Genomic DNA, 26,034 nt, shown 5'->3' on the forward strand with positions numbered 1-26,034 from the left:
ACTAAAGAGGTCTTACCTTTCAACGTGTGATTCCTAACACGGTTGCAGAATCATTCCAGCTTCAACCAGATAAATTCTCTCGAGAGAAATATCTGGTCGAGGCGGGAATCGAACTCACGACCTTCCGATCGTGAGTCGGACGCACTACCACCGCGGCCAATTCCACAATTTAAAAGCCATACATGAATAAACATCTAGTAGGTGGTAGAAAAACTGGCCCTATTTACATAATCAAAAATAATAAATTAGATTTCCTGTAGGAACTATTTAAACATAATACATTTTCAGATGGAATGATTTATTTGATAAATATATAATATCCCTCCGATTTTCAACTAAACCAACCGCCACTGTTTTATGGTCCAACTTACTTCAAATGTAAACAAACTCTCGATAACCTCTCATTACCCGCCACCCACTGCGCACATGAGTTGTACAGAAAAGGATAGTACGATACTCGTTTCAAATTACTTGTATTGCTATAGACATGGCAACTCTATGTCTTATTATTACTCTGAGTCATATGCCATTACTGTCATTAGTTCTTGTCCAGCGTCGAAATCGATACTTCTTATATTGTGCCATTTTCAGTGTCCTTGAAATATATGTAAGGACCGATAAATCCACCAATTGATCCGTTGGTTCCCCTCTGCTGATGGATTCAACCAATGGTACAATCGAAACGTTAACGTGTTTTTATTAGACAGAACTATCTATCATAATTTTTATGATGAATTTGAAATCTTCACTATTCCCGCCAAAAATCAATCGCCATTTCTAGAGATAGGGAAACGGAAGGAGCATATATTCCTATTGTTTGTTTCTTGGAAACTCTGACTTTAAAAGTCGAAATTTTTACTTTATACTTGAAATCTCGATTTTGATTTCAAAATTCAAACTTATTATCGAAATTTTGACTTAATTCTCAAAATTTCGACTATATATTCGAATTTCGACTTTGGCCGCGAAATTTTGACTATAATCTTGAATTAAAACTTAAATCTCAGATTTTCGAGTTTTGAAATTTCGACTTCAATCTCCCAATTTCGACTTCAAACTCAAAATTCAGAAATTGAAATATGTTTAGTTTCAAGTCAAAATTTATAAAATTCAGAAATTCAAAATTCAGAAATTGAAATTTGTTTAGTTTCAAGTCGAAATTTATAAAATTCAGAAATTGAAATATGTTTAGTTTCAAGTCGAAATTTATAAAATTATGTCAACATAAAATTGTAATTTAGAATTTGAATGTATTAACACATAATTGAAACATAAATATTTCATTCCAATTTCTAAAGATGGATCTATGCTTTCCATCAAATCGATGGAGTAATCGAAGAATTTACTAACGGTCTGCCGATGTATCTGATGAAAAGCTAATTTTATAAACGCGCCTGTTTGCTTTTTACTTGCTTCGAAATTCAGAAAAAATCTTTATTGACATCGGATGCGATAGCAATTTGTATTTCATTCCTTGTTATAAACGGTACTTCAAATTTTTTCGTTACCGATACTAATTGCAGAAACTTTCAAAGTCAGAAATTCCAAGAAGCAATAAATGAAAATATGTGGCAATTCTGCGTGTCCATATTAGATATGTTTTGTTGACATCAATCATATTCCGAATATATAATTTATGCCAAGTTATTCGCTCTCTCTATTAGATCTGAATACAACGAGCGTAGATAACGAATAACTTTTGACGGAAATTACTTAATCTCTAATCTGAGTGCCAACAAAATACATCTTTGGCGTATATATTGTGTGTGTGTATATTGCAGTCTATACTGAATTTCGAACTTTTTTCCTTTTTTCCTTCCATTTGAGTTTGATATTGACACTGATGTATTGTTCATATGAAATATGTATATGAATCTCAGAGAAATGAATATTTATTATCACTCTGAGTATATGGATAAGAAAACATGCAGAAAGCAACATATTTATGCTCATCCATACAAAGGTGCGTTTTATCCGTAACAGTATTTTTGGCTGTACTGGACCACGAGTAAACAAGAAAAGAAGAAGTAGAATTACATTACTTCTGTCACGGATTAATCTGCGTCTGTTCAAAAAAGGTTTGACAAAGTTGAAAGTTGAATAAAAATAACGAATTCGTCGTTGAAAACAATTCCGTTTTATATAAAGAAAATACTTTTGAGGATTGTGGAATATTTATTAAGAAAGAGCTTGAATCTGTTGGGGATGAAGAGGTTTTTGAAAGAAATATCATGAAATGTGAAACAGGTGAAACTGAAATGGTCAGTGAATCTGAAAAATATATGTTTGGCATTGAAATGGTTACTCATAACTTCAAAGAAAAAGATTATATGGTTAAGATTAAAAGCGAACGTGTCACTGATGTTTACCATGAACCCATATCAGAAAAAAGTATAGAAAAAATAAGAGAAGGCTCTCAAAATAAGTTCCTTGAAATACAGGTTAAGAGAGAGCTTGAATCTGTTGAGGATGAAGTGGTTTTTGAAACAGACATGAAATGTGAAACTGAAATGGTCAGTGAATCTGGAAAATATGATATAATTGGTATTGAAATGGTTACGCATAACCTCGAAGAAAAATATGATATAGATCAGATTAAAAGTGAAGATGTCATTGATGTTTACCATGAACCCAAATCAGAAAAATGTATTGAAGAAATAAGTGAAGTCCCTCAAAATAAATTCCTTAAAATACAGGGTAAGATATGACTTGTGATTCAAAACCCACACTTTGCTTCACCGCAGGTACTATAGTCTGAAGAAGGTTGTTTTGCATTCAGGATTTTCCAATCTCATTCAATATTATCAGGTGGTTTCAATTTTATTTTAAATTTTTGGTGCTGTGATACCCACACCGGAATGAATATTGCTGTAATTTTTATGGTTTTTGATTTCTCTACCAGTTGATATTTTCATTACATCTCAACTGACAAAATCTTCAGAATCACATCTCATCCTGCAACTGCAAACCAAACCCATATAAAAAAAGGAAAAAGATATAATGAAATTACCTTACTTACTTACTTAGAAAATCTCTTCTCCTCATTAGCAACCTTTATAGGTATAGTTAATAATATGCGAATTGCTATCCATACATATGGATACAGTTCTTGTAATTTTGGATCTTTAATAAAATTTGAAACAAAAACAGGGGTAGCCACATTCTGATCAGGCAAAAAAGGCATGAACCGTCTGATTACTGCATCTCTTTGTTTTAAAATAATTGGAATAACTGTTTTAAGTGTGTGCACTGATGTAATGAATCAGAATGAGCTGAGTGTGTTCTGCCAAAAATAACATGAACTCTCTCTAATTTAAACGTTAAAAAGAGATAGATAATTTTTTTCTGGATGGTCGGGAATTCCCGGTAAAATTAAATGCATGCAGTGCGGTGCTCGATTTGAACACTGAGATTTATTCTAGTTTTTCCAACATAACGATTTTTTCACTAAATTAAGGGAATTTACGAGTAAGTAGGCCTTGCTCAATGACCGATAGGAAATAAAGCGACGCCGCTTCATTTCCTCTCGCCCCTCTCTTGTATTGGCGGTCGCCTGACCGCGCCATACCGCGCCATTTTGTCAGTCGCTACTGTATGAGGGTATGGGTATAGGGTATTTGTAAACATTTCTCTGGTTCAAGAGTACAATCAGCATATGCCACTGTCAACATTTCACACATTCGTATTCTCTTTGTGATTTATACTTTGTGTATCAAAAAATAGTAGAATATTCACAAAGGTATCTTCCTCTGATCTGCGTTCCTGTGAGAGGGGTACACCTGTTGATCCGTTTCGGTGAGCCCAGTTCTGAATTTGATGTATTCGGTACTTCTAGTTGTATATAAAATGCTCTAACTTAGTTGAAAGATTTAGTTTTAATCGTCTCCTGATGCTAACTTGTTTAGCGAAACACACACAGAGAGATTGCTCTAGTTATAGTGTGTGAAAAAGGCTTTTCATCAGATTAATTTTATGCCAGACATTTCAATTACACCTTTCAATCAAAATAGTGACATAATCAATTACAAAAAATCTCCTCAGTATGAATAATTCATTTTCCCTTGAATTTTTTTACAATTTATTCTCAAATGTCAAATCTGAATTTTTCATTCATAAAACCTCTAGAAAGAGAAAATATTATGAATAAATACACTTTCATTTATTACTAATCTTTTTGATTGGTATGAATCAAAATAGTTTGTTTAATTACAGTAGCCAACAAATAAAAATAATGTGATTAATATTATAATGGCTATACATGAGAGTTTGAAGAATCCTGATTGCGACTTCAACATCAAAAATATTCCATCGCGTTAAGATTTTTATTTTATACAAAAATTTTCACATACAGGGAAATACGAGATCAAAATAAGGAAAAAACCATATATTCAGGCTTTATTTACAATACACATGAAAAAACATTCAGATGAAGTCTCTTGTGCATAACCTTTTTTAAAATGTTGACTTTTGTTTATATATTTCATCGTTTTCAGTCATTAAGGAAGCAACAATAATCTCCCATCATTGCTGCATCCCATTGTCAGTATGTCTTAGTGGAACCTTTCCCCTCGTTCGTCACTGACAGCACCCAAATTTTCTGGTAAAAAATTCGAATGGGAGTGCAAGAAATGAATTTTGAGAGACATGCGACATCCCATTCTGAAATATACAGACTTGGTGTGAAGTTAACAAACTATATCTCAATGCATCCAAATGTAAAGTAGTGTCTCATAGTAGGAAAATGTTAGTCATCGAGTAGATACCATTTCACTGTCACGAAGTAACTCAAAGATCTTGGTGTATATTTTGTTCAAAATTTGTCTTTTTCCAACCATATTAGATCGACAGTAAGTTAATCATTGAGAGTTTATGGCTTTATAGTTCGCAATTGCAGATCTTTTTCCAACATATCTGCTCTATTTACTCTTTATGTAGCCTACGTAAGGTCAAAATTAGAATATGGCTCTGTTTAAAGGTCTCCATTCTACAATTGCTATAATACATTTTGAAAAAGTTCATCGTCTTTTCCTAAAGTTTGTTTACTTCAAATCTTATGGTATCTATCCTGATAGAGGTATTTCATATGAATCTCTTACCATGACATTCAATATTCAATATTGAAAGTCTTGAATTATGCAGAAAACGTGCTGGAACAATTTTTCTGTGTGCCTCATTTTAGAACTAGAAGTACAAAAACTTTTTACAGCCGACTGGCCAGAACCAATTTGTATCTCAAGTCGCCTATCTTTAGCATTTGTAATAATTTCAATTTTATTTCAAATTTGTGTTATATAAATTTTGATTCCCTAGAATATATTCTTGACACTGTATCTCAGTATTTCATTTCATTTACTTTTTTAAAATACTTAACCCTGTTAATGGTTTTTAACTGTTGGGTGATAAAGGCTATTATTATTATTATAGTAGTTTTCAAGTAGTTCTTCTACAAGTGTTTTGCAATTTTCTACTTTCTTGTTCCCCGAAAACTCTGAAACAATTCTTTTGAAAGAACTCAACGCAGCTAATTCAACATTACTTAATGTTTGATCAAACTGTTGATCACGTAGTTTTCTGATTTGTGGTCCAACAAATATACCTTCCTTGAGCTTTTGCATCACTTACTTTTGGAAAAACGTGTTTAAGATATTTAAACGCATCACCTTCTTTGTCTAATGCTTTTACAAAATTTTTCATTAATTCCAGTTTAATGTGTAATGGAGGTAACAAAACGTTTTTGGGATTAACAAGAGGTATATTCTTCAGGGTCAAGCAAACACACCTGGAAGATATTTATTTCTCGGTGGTAATTCTTTTACTTGATAATGGCTCTGTGTTGCTCTACTGTTCCAAAGGCAAAGAAAACAGCAAAACTTCGTAAATCTGCTCTGAAGACCTAAATAGTCCTATGACTTTAAGGTCACCACATATTTGCCACTTATACGTATTATAACTTATTGCATTTAGAATAAGTGACATACTTTCGTGTGTTTCCTTCATGGCAACTGTATGTGCAAGAGAAATAGTAGAGGGTCTTTTGTTATCATTGTGGAGAAGTACAGCTTTTAAACTTGTTTTAGACGAATCTATAAATAACGGCCATTCGTCCGAGTGATGTGCAAATCCTAATTTTTCCATCACACCATTTGGATTTCCACAAACACGCATTTTATCCTGCATAGTAAAAAACGAGGGTAGCTCATGGTTATGATCCCTAAATATTGTAACTTTGTTTTTAGGGTCTAAATTCCATTGTTGTAATCTAGACCCTAATAGTTCAGCATTCTCTTTGGACAAGTGGAGGTCCCGAACTAGGTCATTTAATTCAGGTTGTTCAATTAAATGGGGTGTTCTTCCTTCACTCTCTGGAAAATAAGGACCGTCTTTTTCTGGCACATCATGGGAACCTGCCTGGCCGTCATACATTTCCAAATCTTCCTCCCAATTTGCCGGAGGTGTTGGAACTTGTAAACCTTCTACATGAAGAACCGGCCTTCTTGCAGAAGGAATATCCGGATATACAATTTTGTGTTTGCTCTTTCTTGAAAAATCAGACACGTTTGTCATGCAAAAGAAGCAGTCGTTGTAATGATTTGTTGTTTCCTGCCAAATCATTGGAACTGCAAAAGACATAGAAGAGCGTTTGCCATTTAACCAATTATTTAGATTCGCTGCACAGGTTTGGCATCATATGTGAGGAGCCCAATCCTGATCTTGATCACCAACAACACATCCATAATACTTAAGATAAGCTACTTTGGTTTTTTGATTAATTGGCCGTTTATGAGATTTAGGAGTAAACTGACCATATATATAGCAAAAACTATCTGCAGGATTAACGCAGCCAAGTTTTTGTACTTTGGACAAAAACTTGGCTGCGTTAATCCTGCAGAAAATTGGCTGTAAACAAGTGTAATTGGAAAATGACATATTATTTTCCTCATACATTTTCCTACGGAACTTCAAATTCATTTGAGTTCAGAAATATCTTTGTAGACTATTTCCCGACATTTTAGTGAAAATTTCGTGAACGCATATCGATCATTAACGAGATATTCCAAAAAACAATTGAGAAACATATTATTTTCCTCATACATTTTCCTGCGGCACTTAAAATTCATTTGAATCTTGGAATATCTTTATATAGTATTTCTCGACATTTTAGTGAAAGTTTTGTGAACGCACATCGATTATTAACAGAGATATGATTATTAACAGAGATGACATATTATTTTCCACCCTCCTCGACGGCACTGCAAATTGATTTGATCTTGTACATGATATTTATGAATAATGTGCTATATTTCAGTGTAAAATTCATCAACGATCATCCACTATTAACGGAGATATAAGAAAAAATATGTCAAAAAATTAAATTTTAATTTTTTCCACCCTTCCTAATGGCACTGCAAATTGATTTGATTTTTTAATTGTTATCAATGAATTATTTTCTATTTTCCAGTGAAAAATTCATCAACGATCATCCACTATTAACGGATATATAAGAAAAATATGTCAAATATTCTGCAAAATTTTTTCAAGAAATTAACATATATTGATAAATTAGAAATCTTTCATTTCTATTACATTTAGGGCAGGCACCCTTTAAATATATTATTTTCATAATATACTTATACATTATAGTTGTATAAGTTTGAAAATGTCCTTATAGGAAGAAACTGCAGTAACAAAAAAAGTGGTAAAAAACATTGGAAATTTCAATTCTCTTTTCTTCATTATGATTTCCTGCCACATAGTAAAGGCTACATCCATCAATTTATTGGTTTCAATTTTATTAATAAGTTTTTGTTGCTAGGATATCCACACTGGAATGAACATTCCCATAATTTTTTATGCTTTTTGATTCTTCTACCAGTTGATATTCTTCATTCCATCTCAATTGACAACATCTTTTGGATCACATCTTTTCGGCTTTCTGTGAAAAGCTTATACTACTTGAAAACATTTTTCCGACTCAGAGTACAATCACAGTATGCCACTGTCAAAATTTCAAGTGTTTTTGAGCAGTAATTTTTTTTACATAAAATTTGATGCAGATTCTTTGATCAATTTTTTCCATAGCAGAAAATTGGCGAACATGCAAAACACTTGTAACTTTTTTTTTTTAAGAAATTTATTCAGATAATGCAATCATGGTAACAATAAACATTTTATATAGTGATTGAGATAGCAGCATTATCCAAAAAAAGTTATCCAAAACAGCATCAACATGCTGGTCTCGGAAAACTAGATAAAACAATGTAATAATACTTTATGTAGTACAACAAAATAATATTATCAAGATTCACTTGAGAATACATAATACAAATGTGAATAAAATAAAAAACTTGATAGTAATTAATACAGATAATTAAATAGATTTAAGCCGCTCCTTTGTTGAGTATGTTAGTATAAAAACTCTTATTTTATTCTTAAAGATATTTAAATTATGGCTATCTGTTATTTCCTTGGGAAGAGAATTATAAGTTTTCATGCATAGTGTAATGGGATTATTTAAGCCAATATTAGTGCGTACAGGTTGTAAAAAGACATTATAATGGGTACGAGTATTATATTCGTGGAGCTGATTAACGAAAGTGAAGTTTGTATTACATTTGACTTGTTCATGTATAACCTTGTATGCAAATTTACCTTGCTAGATTTCTAGAACATCCTGAATAGGCTGATACTTTATACAAGTATTTTTACTTTTTTTAATAATGTCTGTCCACATGTACCCCATATAGGAATTAAATAGCTAAAAAATTAATAAGAAATGTGCACTGTATATTTGATGGAGTGAAGATGGGCTTAAGTAGGTTCTACAACGATTTAGGGCACTAACCATTTGAATTACTTCTTTTCTACATGAGTGATATGGTTATTCCAGCATAGGTTTTCATCAACTAGTAGTCCCAGATATTTGGTATTATGGACTCTCCTTATTTCTTTGCCTCCTATCTCCACTGTGATGTCCTGTTGTTTCATGTTTTTCTGAGAGATTATAAAAGTAGTCTTCTTTACATTGATCTGAAGTTTATTTTTTGCAAGCCATTTGTGATACCTCTCAAGGTCGGTATTTACCAGTGTTTCGAGTTGTTTCAAGTCTTTACCTTCATATACAAGAACAGTATTATCTGCGAATTTAAAGTATCTACCTATAAGGTTAGCAGTTTTCAATAACAGAACATGTAATGTATAGAGTAGGGGTCCAAGGACTGAGCCTTGGGGCACACCTGCTTTGGTAGTTTCAATTTGGCTTGAAATGCCATCAACCATTGTGAATTGTTTGCGATGTAGAAGGTATGTTTTTAGTAAATAGAGAGCATTTCCTCTTATTCCCATTTCTTCAATTTTTTCAAGTAATATAGAGAAATCAACAACATCAAATGCTTTTCGTAGATCAACAAATACAGCAATAGTGTAGTATTTATCATCTAGTGAAGAAGCAATGTGGTTATTGAAGTCTATAGTTGCACTCAGGATGCTACTATTTTCTTGGAATCCATATTGGTAATTGTCATGTAATTGATAATACATTTCTTTAAAATAACTTCTATTACTTTTGACAGAGTCGGAACTACTGAAATAGGTCTATAGTTATCAATAATGTTATTTGGTCCTGACTTGTGTATAGGTGTTACCTTGCTGACTTTGAGAATATCTGGGAATATAACTTGTTTAAAAGATTCATTTATTAATTTGACTAAAATAGGTATAATATAATCCCCGAGTGTTGAAAGATCATTAGTATTTATGTTATCATAACCAGGTGCTGCATTTCTATTCAACTTATATAATTCTTCCTGAACTTCTTGGGAGTTTGTATTGTATAGGTACATTGAACAATCACTTATGATTTCCTCAAACTCAGAAGATGGCGCTGTTTGTAGGTTTACACTATTCTATTGATTTACCAATATCAACGAAATATTTGTTCATTTTTTCAGCTATATTTTTGGGATTATCAAGAATTTGTCCCTCAATTTCTAAATTAGTTATTTGATTACTTTGGTTATTGCCTGTATTGCTCCATTTCTTTTCAAAGTATTCCAGTTTCAGTTTTTTGCGTTTTTTCCCTACAATATTTTTCTGTATTCGGAAATCCGTGAGTATATCCGCATTAAAAGGATGTTTTATTTTTTCTGAATATAATTTATCACGTTTTTTTATTAATTCTAGAAGTTCCCTTGTAATCCAATCCTTACCTTCTTTTTATTTTATTTCATATTGAGTTGTTGATTCTTTTTTACAAACATGTATGGCTGTCGATAGCTTTTCAAAGCCTCTCACCAACAAACTAAACATGCTAAACAGCTGAAACTGTGTTTTATATTGGTACACGAGAGTACCAATATAAAAAAATCGCTGATCGAAGGTATGTAATGTAGCCTGCGAAATTTGAACATTCACCTCATTTTTTTAACTGACCTCGTATTTTCATTGTTATACATACTTTGTATATTGAAAAATGGTAAAATATTCACAAAGGTATCTTCCTCTGATCTGCATTACTGTGAGGAGCACACCAAGAAAGTGTGCTTTAGTTATAGTATGTGAAAAAGGCTTTCATTGGATTAATTTTATGCCATTTTATGACATTCCACTTCTACCTATCAATCGCAATAGTGACATGATAATTAATTACAAAATATCTCCTCAGTAGTGATAATTCATTTCCCCTTAAATTTTTTACAATTTATTTTTAAATTTCGAATTATATTTTGAATTTTTCATTCATGAAACCTCAAGAAAGAAAAAAGTAATATGAATAAATATACTTTGATTTATTATTAATCTGTTTGATTGGTTTGGATTAAAATAGTTTGTTTAATTATATACTGTAATATTTATGACCAGTAAATAGTTTGTGTATATAAATATACATTTCCTCATTTCATGGAAAGTTTAAATTTTTTAGTTTATATAAATTTATGGCCAGTTCAGATACATTACAGAACATTCAATAACTTTGTTTCATAAACTTTTTAGTGGTTATAAACTATTTGGATAGGAGAATCCCGAAATGTTACTCTTTTTTGGGGGGTTGAATCAACAGTCACTGAGTGAACAATTAATATTTTTTTTAAGCAAACAATTTTGTATAAATTATCTATTTCATTATTAATTTTTTCACAGATTCGGGGAACGTTTTTGTTGAAACAGAGAATGGAACAGTCATCGATAAGAAACAGGAGAGCATCGAGAAGAAAGAAGAGAGCTTCAACGAAAAGAAGTCGTCAGCGTTATGTCAAAAGGAGTTTGGCATTGCAAAAGATCATATTGTGAAACCGTATCAGTGCAAAATCTGCTCAAAATCATTCATTTGGAAATGTCATTTAAAAAGACATGAAAAAACTCATACAGGGGAGAAACCATTCCAATGTAAAAAATGTCTAAAGTCATTTGTTGAAAGAAATAATTTGAAAGTCCACGAAAGAATTCATACTGGTAAAAAGCCATTCCATACTGAAAAAAAATCATTTCAGTGTAAAATCTGCTCGAATTCATTTTTTCGGAGTGCTCATTTGAAATCTCATGAAAGAACCCATACTGGTGAAAAGCCATTTCAGTGTAAAATATGCTTGAAGTCATTCAATCAAAATGGTTATTTGAAAATACATGAAAAAATTCATACGGGGAAAAAGAGTGAAAAGTCATTTCAGTGTAAAATCTGCTTGAAGTCTTTTATTAATAGTAGTAATTTGAAAATGCATGAAAGAACCCATACTGGTGAAAAGCCATTTCAGTGTAAAAGCTGCTTGAAGTCATTTAATCAAAGTGGTAATTTGAAAATGCATGTAAGAACCCATTCTGGTGAAAAGCCATTTCAGTGTAAAATGTGCTTGAAGTCTTTTATTCGTAGTGGTCATTTGAAATCACATAAAATCACTCATACTAGAGAAAAATCATTTCAGTGTAAAATCTGCTCAAAGTCATTCTTTCAGAGTACTAATTTGAAAATACATGAAAGAATCCATTCTGGTGAAAAGTCATTTCAGTGTAAAATCTGCTTGAAGTCTTTTATTAATAGTAGTAATTTGAAAACGCATGAAAGAATCCATACTGGTGAAAAGCCATTTCAGTGTAAAAGCTGCTTGAAGACATTTAATCAAAGTTGTAATTTGAAAACTCATGAAAAAACACATTCATAATGCCTTTTTATGCAGAACGTATACTGGGAAAAAATCATTTCAATGTTAAATCTACTTGAAATCTTCAAAAACACATGAAAATCAGAAAAAATATTTCATTGTGCAAAGATAATTTGTTTTTTGGTATCTGTGACATCCTGTATATAGTTTATTAGTGTAGCACTCTGTACATAGTACTTTTTTATATATCATCTAGGAATCGAGGAGCAGTATGTCTAGGTGAGCGACAGAATAAAGATGGGAAAATAAGGAGATGTTTTATTTAAGTTGAATACATCACAAGTAGCGACGGGTGATATTCTGAGTTATAAAAAGTGCAAATTCATTTTTTTTACGGTCAGCAGCGAACCCCGAGTCGATAAAATGACGGAATCTGTACAGTAGACGGGACATATTCAGGAATTCAATCCTGCTACGTCGGATTGGTCGATTTATAAACGTCGTTTGAACAATTATTTCACGGCAAATAGTATCAACAAAAGTGAACGGAAACGTGCCATTCTTTTAAGTTTATTGAATGAAGAGGCGTATCAACTACTATTCAATATGTTCATTCCAGAAGAACCTGAAACAAAATCTTACGAAGATATTGTGAAATCCATGGACAATTATTTTAAACCGGTAGTGTCTGTTTTTGCGTGTCGCGAAAAATTTTTTGAAGCACGAAAATCAGCCAATGAATCTCCAAAAGAGTGGGGTGCAAGACTGCGATCATTAGTGGCAAATTGCAAATTTTCTGGAACTGACGAAATTTGTAAGGCTTTAGTAAATCGTTTTATCATCGGCTATGACTCTGGTCGAGTGAAGGATAGGCTTTATGAAGAAAAAGAAACAGTGACTTTTGCTGAAATCATAGAAATTGCGTCTTCCAAAAGTACGGTTGTACAAAATTACAACAGCACTGTCAAGATGGTACCAGAAATCTACTACACGAAGAATAAGTCCAGATTTTCTGAGCACAAGAAACCTCTTCCATTCAGAGTGGCATCGTCAAGAAAAAACAGCTGTGAAGACAACTGTCCAGCAGGTACGAGCGGCGGCTATTCGCCGTAAATACAACTCTCTTTTTTCTCCTGGACTGGGTAATTTCAATAAGGGACTCATGTCAATAAAATTAAAATCAGATTCAGTTACTCCAAAATTTTTCAGAGCTTGTCCCTTACCTTTTGCCATTAAAGGAGGGGTGGAAAAGGAACTCCAGCGGTTAAATGATCTTGGAGTAATCCAACAGGTTCATTATTCTGAGTGGGCATCTCCTATTGTTCCAGTTTTAAAAAAAGATGGTACCATTAGGATATGCGGAGATTTTAAGGTTACTGTCAATCCTTTCATCGAAATCGACCCATTTCCTCTTCCAAAAATAGAAGACCTCTTTGTCAAACTACAGGGTGGAATACATTTTACGAAGCTCGATCTATCAAATGCGTATCAGCAAATTTGTTTAGATGAACCATCAAAAAAATTAGTAGTGATATCTACCCATAAGGGTTTATTCCAATACAGGCTGATTCACGGTGGATGGCGCATTAGACGTTTCTGGTGAACCAGACAACGGATCACTTTGAAAATTTAATGGAGGGCATATTCGGACATTCTCTAGCCAACTAAAATATTTTCGACAATGCGGTGTTGCCGCTTCTATTAGAAAGCAGTAGCAACTTTGATTTTTCAAATGGAACACTCTGTATATAATATTATTTTTGGAATCTCCAACAATTGCCCGACAACTTTTCTTGATATTTCCTTATACCTATCTGTTACCGTTTTCGAAATAAAAATTAATTTCAATTTTTTTCTTCGAAAATCATGACTTCTAAAAATGCCGATATCTTTTAGTTAAGAAGTACTATGATATCGAAATTTGGTTTGTAGTTAGGTGATACTTGGACACTTCCCACACGTCAGCCTAATCTCCGTTACTTCAATACAGGGTGGTAAAAAAATACAGTTTTTTCGTTTGCTTGAAAAAGTTGCTGAAATTTGATTATTTTAAATGGAACACCCTGTATATTATTGAAAATTCGGAAAGCTGCTGAAATTTGCTTTCTTTCTATGTATATCATACCTATACCTAACTAGTCAAGTTTCGGATTTATGAACATTTATTTGTGAAAATGTTCCTTCAGAATGGTATTTCCATTCGGTATTTGGTAAGCAGGCCATGATTATTATTTGACAGTAGCGTTGTGACATTTTCCTAATAATATCGACATTTTCGTCACTTCAGAAGTTGCAAATACCTTCAAAACGATGGAACAAAACTATTCAAACGAAGTTCTTATGAATTTGTTTATTATTTTTGGACAGTGTGACAAAATTATCAGCAGAACATGCAGAAAGTTCAATGAAATGTATCCGAATCTACCGCCAATGAACCTCAAGAAATTTATACGAATTCAGAACAATTTCAATATGTTTGGATAAACTTTAAAAAAGCACCAAGAAACTTGAAATTGGAAATATTGATATGAATAATTATAAAAAAGTAAAACAATCATGTGGAATATTTCAAAATATGTTCGAATCGCTGGCCGTTCATTTCCAAGCACTTTAAAATGCGGGTGTTGACTGCTTTCGTGGTGGCAGATCTGATTTCATTGGGATCCAAATCTTCAAATGTTTGGGCAATCCTTTCTAACAATTCATCTCTCGAAGGCACGGGTATTTTGTAAACTTTTTCTTTAAACATTCCCCACAAATAAAAATCTAATGGACTAAGATCGGGTGATCTCGCTGGCCAATTCCATGGTCCCAAGCGCCTCATCCACCGATCGTCAAATAGTCTATCCAGTTCTGCGCTCACTTCTCTTGTGCAATGTGCAGGAGCTCCGTCTAGTTGGTACCAACAGTTTCGATAATCTTCGAGTGGCAGATTATCCACGAAACTGTCTACAGTATTCTCCAAAATATTCAGGTAGCTTTTGGATGTTAATGACTCCTCGTATATCACGTACCTCAATTTGTTGTCCATCAACATGCAGAAGACATTAAAACTAAATTTTTCTTGAAATCCGGCTTCTTTTGTGACGTGAGGATTTTCACTGGACCAATAATGACGATTTTTTCTATTGAAAATCCCTTCTCTCGAAAATTTCGATTCATCAGTTCAAATAATTTTATTAAAAAAAGTGGATCTTCTTGAATGCGTGTCAACAACATTTCACAAAATTCTACTCTCTGTTGAGGATCTTGAGGCTTCATTGCTTGAATTTTGGTGAATTTATAATCATGCATTTTATGTCTTCGCAAGATTCTTTGAACCGATGAATATTTTATACCCAAATCTTCTTCAGCACTTCTTATCGATGACTCGGGAAATGCGTGAAAATATGCTAAGACATTAATCTGGTTGTCTTCGAAAGTTACGGGTCGAGGCAAGTTTCTTGGTGCTTTTAAAGTTGATCCAAATGCATTGAAATTGTTCTGAATTCGTATAAATTTATTGAGGTTCATTGGCGGTAGATTCGGATACATTTCATTGAACTTTCTACATGTTCTGCTGATAATTTTGTCACACTGTCCAAAAATAATAAACAAATTCATAAGAACTTCGTTTGAATAGTTTTGTTCCATCGTTTTGAAGGTATTTGCAACTTCTGATGTGACGAAAATGTCGATATTATTAGGAGAATGTCACAACGCTACTGTCAAATAGTAATCATGGCCTGCTTACCAAATACCGAATGGAAATACCATTCTGAAGGGACATTTTCACAAATAAATGTTCATAAGTCCGAAACTTGACTAGTTAGGTATAGGTATGATATACATAGAAAGAAAGCAAATTTCAGCAGCTTTCCGAATTTTCAATAATATACAGGGTGTTCCATTTAAAATAATCAAATTTCAGCAACTTTTTCAAGCAAACGAAAAAACTGTATTTTTTTACCACCCTGTATTGAAGTAACGGAGATTAGGCTGACGTGTGGGAAGTGTCCAAGTATCACCTAACTCCAAACCAAATTTCGATATCATAGTACTTCTTAACTAAAAGATATCGGCATTTTTAGAAGTCATGATTTTCGAAGAAAAAAATTGAAATTAATTTTTATTTCGAAAACGGTAACAGATAGGTATATTGTTGGAGATTCCAAAAACAATATTATATACAGAGTGTTACATTTGAAAAATCAAAGTTGCTACTGCTTTCTAATAGAAGCGGCAACACCGCATTGTCGAAAATATTTTAGTTGGCTAGAGAATGTCCGAATATGCCCTTCATTAAATTTTCAAAGTGATCCGTTGTCTGGTTCACCAGAAACGTCTAATGTGCCATCCACCGTGAATCAGCCTGTATAATAGGGCACCGTTTGGTATTGCAAGTATATCGGGAAAATTCCAAAGAATATTGGAATCACTTTTACAAGATTTAGATGGTGTTGTTGTCTTTCTGGATGACCTCTTGATCACAGGTAAAAATCGCAATGAACATATTAGAAGGTTGGAAGCTGTGTTAGCTAGATTGGAAAATGCGGAATTGAAATTGTCGTTTAAAAAGTGCGAATTTTTCAGAAGTAAAATATCGTATTTGGGCTACGACATAGATAAAGTTGGTCTGCATACTTCTGAATCGAAAATTCTAGCCATAAAACACGCTCCAGCTCCTCATAATATTACCTATTTGAAATCTTTTTTGGGATTAATCAACTATTATGAGAAATTTGTTCCAAACCTTGCCTCTGTTTTGCATCCGCTGTATAACCTGCTCAAGTCGAATTCAAGATGGGAATGGTCTGATGAATGCGAATTCGCATTTGAAAAGGTTAAAGAGTTGTTGATGTCAGCACAAGTATTGGTGCATTATGATGAGAATTTACCATTACGTTTAATAACGGATGCTTCAGATAAAGTCCTGGGTGCTGTGATCACACATATAATGCCTGACGGTTGTGAGAAGCCTATTGCTTTTGCCTCGAGAACCTTTTCAGAGGCTGAAAAAAATTATTGTCAAATGGAAAAAGAAGGTTTAGCAGTTATTTTTTGTAGTCTTTGCAAATTCAATTATTATTTATACATGAGAGAGTTTACGCTAGTCATTGATAATAAACCTCTGATGTATATTCTTCATCCAAAAAAAATATTTCACAGTTTTCTGCAAACCGACTTCGCAGATGGGCTTTAATTTTGTCTAACTACCAGTACAATATTTAGTATGTGAAATCAAAAGACAATCACGCTGATTTTTTGTCTAGGGAACCTTTACCTTTGGGTGAAAATAGTTTAGATGAGGTAGATTCAAATTTTATCAGCTATTTTTCTGACAATGGAGATTTTCCTATTGATTTTCTTCAGATTAAAGATGCAACACAAAGAGATGAAACATTAGTAAAAATCATGAAGTATTTGAAATCAGGTTGGCTCAATGATTCATACAAATTAAAATACAAGAAATAATTCAAATCATTTTATAGAATGAGGAATGAATTATCAATCGAATCGGATTGCTTACTATGGAATAATAGAATCATAATTCCAACTTCTTTGCAAAAAAATATTTTAAAGAGTTTACATGCTAGTCATATGGGTGTGGTGAAGATAAAAAGTCTTGCACGATCATTTTTCTGGTGGCCAGGGCTCGACAAAAAAATTGAAGAAATTTGTAATACTTGCGAAAGTTGTCTGATGTATAAAAAATCACCAGATAAATCTAGTTTGACTTGTTGGCCATGGCCGGAACAACCTTGGTATAGGTTGCATTTAGATTTTATGGGTCCATTCAAAAATAAGTATTTTTTAATAGTTATGGATGCTCATAGTAAGTGGTTGGAAGTTTTTCCTATGTTTTCTATTACCTCAAGTTTGACAATAGAGATTCTAAGGGGTTGTTTCGGGCGTTTTGAATTACCAAATCAGATCGTTACAGATAACGGTACATCTTTCTGTTCTCAAGAATTTGAGAAGTTTTTAGTTCAGAATAATGTAGGTCATATTACGACACCCCCTTACCATCCTTCCTCTAATGGTGCGGAGGAGAATTGCGTGAAAACAATCAAAACGGCTCTTTTGAGTGCTCTGGGTAAAAATAACCAAACAAATATCAATTTAGTTCTCAATAACTTTTTATTCGACAATCGCAACACTCCTCACTGTACTACAAAAAGTAGTCCTGCCAAATTAATGTTTGGAAGGAATTTGAGAACTCGTTTTGACTCACTATTGCCAAATTCAAATATGGTTGTAAAAAATCGCGTCCTAAAAGCACAAAATAAACAAAAATTGTATTTTAGAGGTAAGACAATAATGAAGTGCGTTCTTCTTTTCGATTCAGTGGCCTCAGCTCCTCAGCAACTAAGACCTTAGACAAGGAAAGATATCTCTTTTACCTAATCTAAGACTAAGACTATCAGGCCAATGAAGTGCGTTCCTGGAGAATCGGTGACAGTGAATTGGGTTAAGGCTAGAATTGTCAGAAAAATTGGAAGGTCGACATATATAGTTGAAGTACCAGAATTTAATAATATTAAATGGAAGCGACACATTAATCAAATAAAAGAACTTCATATCAAAGATGCTATATTGTCTAATGGAAATTTTCAGAGTTCAACCGATAACAATACAGTGCACGATGTTGAAGTGTTCCAAATACTGCAGACTTTTCCACTTCTCGTGACACGAACTGTTTGAATGAAAATTTAATCTCGCGACCAAAGCGTACGGTTAAGCCACCTGAACGTTTAACTTATACTTGAATATATAATTGCCTTATATTATAATATATGTATACATATGTGTATACAAATGCTAATATTTAAGGAGGTAATTCTTAGACCCATTTTAAGAAAAAAACTTCCTATGGACGTATGTCCTAAACGCCTTAACTTTTGAGATACAGGGTGGCAAAGTTTTCAAAAATAATCAGTTTTTTAATAATAACTGAGATAATTTTGTAGACATCTTTGGCATATTTGGTACATATGTTCCATGCCTCAAGGCGCATTTTCTGATGTACGATTTTCTTAATTTTCTCTGTCAGTGGCGTACGTACGAGTTTTGAAATGTATATTTTTGGCGAAAAAAATACTACGCCACTGCTTTATCTTGAATTAAAAATTATTTTTAAAATCTCCATACATTTTTGAGCACATTTGATTTGCTGGGTTTTCTTTGTCCGACGCATGGTTTTCGCTCAAAAAATTAAAAATCGCTTTACTTAAAGATAAATTTCTTAAAAATCTGATGCAGTATCGTGCATAGACTGAAAGCAAACTAAGAGATCAGATTTGGTGCAAAATAATTGAGGATCTAAAAGGTATTTGTTTGTTGTCAGATGCACTGTTCTCAATTAAAATTACGTCATAACGCAGCACCGCTTAATAATTTTTGAAAACATAAATTTAGTTATCCTGGAATAAATGACGTGTAGCAGAATTCATTTACTGCACCTCTTGGAAATATGAGGTTTGTCGATATGTAATTTCTTTTAAAAATTGAAAGCAGAAAAAACAGCGTACCCACCATAGCAATAAAAAACGAATTATCTGTGTGTACAAACGTCAGTAGCTAATATTGATGTTGGTTTAAAGTAAGGTGTTGGTGTTAAAAACTGTCACAGCGCGTTTTGATTGATTTTGAAATGTTATTGAAGTTATTTTGGTAGTCCGCTGTTTTTCTGAATATCAGTAAATATGGTAAATTATACGAATGCGGAAATAGCGCAAATGCATTACGTATATGGCCTTCCCGATGGTAATGCAACAGAAGCCAGGCGCATTTATCAGGAAAGATATCCTAATCGTGCCTTACCCGATAGCCGAACCTTTTCAAATATTCATCGTCGACTTGGGGAAACTGGTAGTTTCAAGAAAGGGACTCCGGAAGGTAGACCTCGTGTAGTAAGAACTCCTGAAATTGAGGAAGCGGTGCTACAAGAAAGGAACATTCTGAGACGAGTACGAGGAAGATCGCTAGAACTCTAGATATTTGTCATCAAATTGTTTGGCGTATTTTGGTTGATTTTTTGTTATACCCATACCATATTTCAAGGGTGCAGACATTACTCCCCAGAGATTTTCCACAGCGTATGAACTTCAGTCAGTGGTATCTACAAAGTATTGCACTAAATCCGCAGTTTGAGACACAAATTTTGTTCACAGACGAAGCAAATTTTTCTCGTAACGCCATTCAAAATTTCCATAACAATCATGTGTGGGCTGAAGAAAATCCCCATGCAATAACCGAAACCCATTTCCAACACCAATTTTCTGTAATGTATGGGCAAAAATTATAGGTGATCATCTAATAGGCCCATTTTTTCTACCAGGACGTCTTGATGGTCGTTCTTATTTACACTTTCTCGAAAAAGACTTACCTGGGTTATTGGAATAAGATGTGCCACTTGCGTTAAGGAATCGAATATGGTACATGCACGATGGCGCCCCTGCTCATTTCAGTGTAATTGTCCGAAAATTTAATGCCCTAATCGTTGGATAAATCGCGGAGGACCTCAGCAATGGCCAGCAAGATCCCCCGATCTCAACAGTTAAGATTTTTTTTATGGGGTCACCTTAAAACTCTTGTTTATAAACCTCCCGTTAATACTTTAGAAGATTTAAGAGAGCGAATAGTTGCCTCGTGTGAAACTATACGAAATACGCCGGGAATATTTGAACGGGTACGTAATTCCATACGTAGAAGGACGGAAGCATGCATACTAAGTGCAGGTGGCCACTTCCAACAATTTTTATAATCAGTTTTGGTATTATTACTAATTAACAAATTTGTGCTATTCGTTTAGACTTACTGTAACAAAATAAAATAAAACTCGTTTTTGTGAAAAATTTATTTTTTTGTGGATTATGTTTTCAAATATTATTAGGGAATTGGTAATGCGTTATGAATCAATTTTCAGAAATACCAAACAGGAGAGTTGCATATATTCAATCTTTAAGAAAAGTAAGTAAAATGCAATAGTATCGATAGTAAAGTCATGGTGATTAACCTACTATACCTCATTTTATGCTCAAGGAGAGTTGGTGTGTGGGATTTGTTAGTTTAACTAAGTACATGTTTGAACTAGAGTGATTTCAGTTGTGTATCTTCTATAGAGAAAAGTAAGTGAATGACACCTTCTTTTGTATCATTTGTTTTCATAATTTTCATCACTCGTTTTCAAGATAGTATCAATTTGCCCAAAAGGAAACAGAGTGGTACCTGGTACAGGCAGGTGCGCCAAGGAACTGAAAACGTAATGAGTAGGTACTTTTATTGTGCCACTTTCAAATAGTGATAATGAAAGTTAATGTACATTTTGTTCCAGGTATTACTATTGAAACACTGGCTGATGTATTGCTGGACGAATATAAGGAATTAATGAATCGAAGAGGTTTTGTATTAAAGTGTATAATATTTTAAAATTCTTGCAAAGCGCTTTCGACTTTCGTCATCATCAGTGGTCACCTGAAAGTAAGTGATCTAGTTGAAAAGGGAATTTAGTGAAATTGAGGTTGTAACATTTTTTTTTTTAAGGTTAAGAAATTTGGAAAAATTGTTAGAGATTACTTACTTGTCAGGCAACAGGAAGTATCAAGATAAGTGAATTGTACATTGTAATATTTGAATTATATAAAACAAAATAGGCTCATAGCCAAGAAAATACATTTTTGGATTGAGGCCATGTGGTTCAGTCAAAGTATCTTTTGAAGGACAACTTGAGACAGAATGTGTCAAGTGTCATGTTAAAATAATGGTACCAACTTGAGGAGTGATCCATTATGGATTTGATTGAATATGTAGAGGAAAAATATTAAGTAAATTATATTAATAAACTGTGATTAATTAATAATTCATAATCCTCTTATGAAAGAGAAGGAAATCTCTGTTTAAGTTCACTTGAGTATTCAAACAATGATCATTGTTGGAAAGTTCTTTAGAAATCTCCAACTCTTCAAACAAGTCAAGCCTAAGGAAATTTTTATTATCTATTTTATGTAATATTTTGGAATTTCTATTGGGACTAAAGTTGTGATTGTGAAATTTAATGTGGTGGCCAAAAGCAGATTTATCAGGTTTTTTTATATGTTCATTAATACGAGTGAAAAGAGGTCTACAGGTTCTACCAATGTAAGATGCCAAACAATCAGAACAGTTAAGCTTGTAGACTCCACTTCTGTTTAATTTGTTAATTTTGTCTTTAGAATTTACTAAAAAGTTACTTAAGTTGTTTTGAGATTTAAAGGAAATTTTTGTACCAGGTATGGTATTTTCCATAAATTTGGTAATAACAGTACACATATTTTGATCAAAATAAGATAAGGAAAAATATCTCACAGAAGGTGAATTAACTAAGGTGGTGGAGTTAAAGGCCAATCTTCTATCTGATCTGAGTTTAAATTTACTGATTAATTTGTGAATAATGGATGGTTGATAACCATTGTTGACAGCAATCTGTTTTAACATAACAATTGAAGGAAGCCATTTTATGTTGCATGGGATGAAATGAATTGAAAGGAATGACATGATCAGTCTGGGTTGGTTTTCTGTAAATGGAAAAATCTAGTTTGTTGTTAGTTTTTGTTATAGTAAGATCTAAAAAGTTTAATTTATTGTCTTGTTCTATTTCAAGTGTAAATTTGATTTTTGGATGTAAGTTATTTAAGGAGTCAAGGATATCATGTGCTACATTAGAGTTGCCATCTATGAAATCCAAGCAGTCATCAACATATCTGTGCCAACTGAGAATCTTATCAATTTTATTAATTATCACAACACAACAAAGTTTTTGTTTCGGGGTTGAAATTAGATGATTTTAATGTATTTCCACGTGTTAAAACCGAAAGTGACCATAAAAATTATATATTAGCTCTTGTTTTCAAGATATAGTATCATTATATTATATATATGTATATTGAGTTTTCAACAAATGAAATATTTCATCACCAACAGTTGGTACACATGTTTGTTTACATAACACCCCTCTCATCAGCTGTTCTTAAGTAGTAAACATAACCTATGTGAGTTTGTCAATTGTACGCACGTGGTTGCTATTGAAATTATCGTGTGAAGTTGATTTTTAAATTAATTTAAGTGCTGATCTGAAATGCCTCGAAAGTGTGTGAATTCTGTCGATAGCTTTTGCTATATATGTGGTGAAATAACATTTAAGGCTCAGAAACGTAAAATGACACCTATCGTCAAGACAGCCTATGAACATTATTTTGGTGTGAAAGTTGGGGACCAAGATAAATCATGGGCTCCTCATATATGTTGTAATTCTTGTTCCGTCATATTGCGAGAGTGGCTGAAAAATAAAAACCGGGCAATGGCTTTTGCAGTACCTATGGTTTGGCGTGAGCCTACCAATCATACAGACGACTGTTATTTCTGCTTAACTCCTCCCATTAAGTAAGGTTTATCTATGAAGAAAAGAGGAACGGTTAAATACCCTAATCTCCCATCTGCTCTTCGGCCTGTACCACACTCAGACAATTTGCCAGTCCCTTCTCCACCCCAAAACTATGAAATTTTAGAGGAAGGTGATGAAGACTGTTTAGAAGGAGCAACCCATCCTTCTACATCCTATGACCCTGATTTTGAGGTAAGCGATAGGTCTAGTGATCCGCACAGAATTAGTCAAGCAGGGTTGAGTGACCTTATAAGAGATCTTCGCTTGTCTAAGGAAAAGGCTGAGCTGTTAGGGTCAAGACTACAACAGTGGAATCTTCTAAAACATGATGTGAAAATATCTCAGTACAGACAGCGCCAAAAAGATTTGCTTCCTTTTTTTGAGAAAAAAGAAAACCTCGTAGTTTGTTCTGATGTTAATGGTTTGATGGACTGCTTGAATTTGGATCACACTCCATCTGAATGGAGACTGTTTATAGACTCTTCAAAACTAAGCTTAAAAGCTGTACTTCTGCATAATGGAAATCAGCTACCCTCTATTCCTATAGGTGATGCAGTTCACATGAAGGAAACGTATATAAATATGAAAACATTTCTCCAATCAATCAAATATGAACAACACAAGTGGCACATCTGTGGTGATCTGAAAGTCATTGCTATACTCCTAGGAATGCAATTAGGGTTCACCAAGTACTGTTGTTTTTTGTGTCTGTGGGACAGTCGGGATAGAAAATCTCACTATAAAAAAATGAACTGGCCTACACGAGACCTAAACCCTAATGAGAAAAATGTAGTTTACGAGCCTCTTGTAGATCCTAAGGATGTTCTCCTTCCCCCATTACATATTAAGTTGGGACTAATGAAAAACTTTGTGAAGGCCATGGACCAGGAAGGACAAGCTTTTAAGTACTTGAGAGCAAAGTTTCCCAGGTTGAGTGATGCTAAAGTCAAGGAAGGCATCTTTATTGGGCCTCAAATCCGTGAAATCGTAAATGATCCTGCTTTTGACATGATTTTAACAGGAAATGAAAAAAGAGCCTGGGAAGCCTTTAAGGGGGTTGTACATGGGTTTTTAGGTAACAAAAGAGATGATAATTTCACAGCATTGGTTGAAGAGCTTCTTCAAGCTTACCACCAACTTGGATGCAACATGTCCTTAAAAATTCATTTTCTTCACTCTCATCTTAATTTCTTCCCACAAAACTGTGGAGCTGTGAGTGACGAACATGGAGAAAGATTCCATCAAGACATTGCCTTAATGGAACAGAGATATCAGGGCCGTTGGAATGAAGCAATGCTTGCAGACTACTGCTGGTCTGTGTGTAGGGATGCTCCAGAAGTGTTTTATAAAAGACAAGCTAAACGACAGCGATCTTACAATGAATCGGATGGACTTAATTGAAATTTGGTGGTACAAACTTCTTTTATTTGTCAAAACACTAAGAATAATGTTTTTTTTTAATAATTTTGTACTTAAAATATTCTAAAAGAAACATAACAATATTGTTTTATGTACTTTCACTTTTCACGTATAGTATAACTACTCTTTAAGATTAAGTACTGTGTATCTCAAAAACCAGAGCTAATAAAAATTTTTCATTGTTATTTTCGTTTTTATCACCCCAAAATTAGTAGAAATTGACTAATTTAGTGTAGGAAACATTCAAAAAATATGTTTTTGTTGTGTTGTGTTATGAATGAATTTTCTAAATTTTACATGAAAATGTCAGCCAGGAAAGGTGAAAGAGGGTTACCCATTGCTAGGCCTTCAGGTTGACTGTAAAATTCATTGTTAAAGACAAAAAAATCTTGGGAAATGCAAAATTTAAGTAAAGTTAATATATCTGTTTTGGTGGAGTCAGAAGTTAAGTGTTGAGAAAGCAAGTTAGAAACTAAAGGTAGGGTTTCAGATTTTGGAACATAAGTGAACAAGTTGCTAACATCAAAGGATATCATGAGGGTGTTGGAATTAGGTTGAAAGTTTTTGATTTTATTAATTAAATCTAAAGTGTTACTGAATTGGCAAGATAGAGACAGGAGTATTGTAAAAGCTTACCACTGGTCTGATTGGAGAACCATCTTTGTGTATCTTCGGGAGACCGTATAATCTTGGAATTTGTGGATTGCTAGGGATTAAATTGTGAGTTTTATTGAATTCAAAGAAAAGGTTTTCACAAGTTTTATATAACTTCGAGTTTTTGAAATAAATTTGTTGAGAGGATTTAAATTTAAAGAAATGAAATTGTTGGAGCTTAAAAAGTCTTCAACTTTGTTAACATAGTCAATTTTATCAAGAATTACAAGGCAATAGCCTTTGTCTGCTTTTGTTAAAATGAGATTATAATTGGAATTTTTTTTAAGTAATTTATGTAAGGAAATATTCAAATTCCTATGACTACACTTATTCAAGTATAAAGGAGTTTCTTTGAGAGAAAGTTGATATTTTGTAATAGTAAACTGACAGAAATTTCTAATTTTATTATTTTTGGAAAGATTGTCAATCAAGACATCTAATTCGATGGAAAAGGAAGTGAGATCTTTC

The 26,034-nt window shown here is 33.2% G+C and overlaps 3 protein-coding genes across 5 annotated transcripts in view; 2 read left to right on the forward strand and 1 right to left on the reverse strand.

Moving 5' to 3' along the window:
- Positions 1-12,294, forward strand: part of LOC141483164 (uncharacterized) — a 112,385-nt gene extending 100,091 nt beyond the window's left edge. Inside the window, exon 2 of the mRNA XM_074177625.1 lies at positions 11,137-12,294. Within this exon, the coding sequence (XP_074033726.1) occupies positions 11,137-12,152 (1,016 nt within the window). The 3' untranslated portion in view covers positions 12,153-12,294. The remainder of the gene's footprint in view (positions 1-11,136) is intronic.
- Positions 1-26,034, reverse strand: part of LOC141483160 (uncharacterized) — a 519,459-nt gene that overhangs the window by 63,232 nt on the left and 430,193 nt on the right. The gene's annotated exons all lie outside the window — the stretch shown is intronic.
- On the forward strand, positions 2,056-5,330 carry LOC141483169 (uncharacterized). Its single transcript, XM_074177647.1, has 2 exons — positions 2,056-2,697; positions 4,494-5,330. The coding sequence occupies exons 1-2, from the start codon at positions 2,232-2,234 to the stop codon at positions 4,580-4,582; spliced, it is 555 nt and encodes a 184-aa protein (XP_074033748.1). The 5' UTR covers positions 2,056-2,231; the 3' UTR covers positions 4,583-5,330.

The sequence above is a fragment of the Leptinotarsa decemlineata genome, unplaced genomic scaffold (assembly GCF_025532065.1).
Source record: "Leptinotarsa decemlineata unplaced genomic scaffold, Ldec_3_MD MMD2_tig00003192_RagTag_RagTag, whole genome shotgun sequence".
Lineage (NCBI taxonomy): Eukaryota > Metazoa > Arthropoda > Insecta > Coleoptera > Chrysomelidae > Leptinotarsa > Leptinotarsa decemlineata.

Excerpts from the sequence above, each read along its gene's own strand:
- LOC141483169 (XM_074177647.1), top strand. The coding sequence starts at position 2,232 with ATGAAATGTGAAACAGGTGAAACTGAAATGGTCAGTGAATCTGAAAAA. Across the intron at positions 2,698-4,493 it reads TAAATTCCTTAAAATACAGG|TCATTAAGGAAGCAACAATA; the intron begins GTAAGATATGAC and ends CATCGTTTTCAG.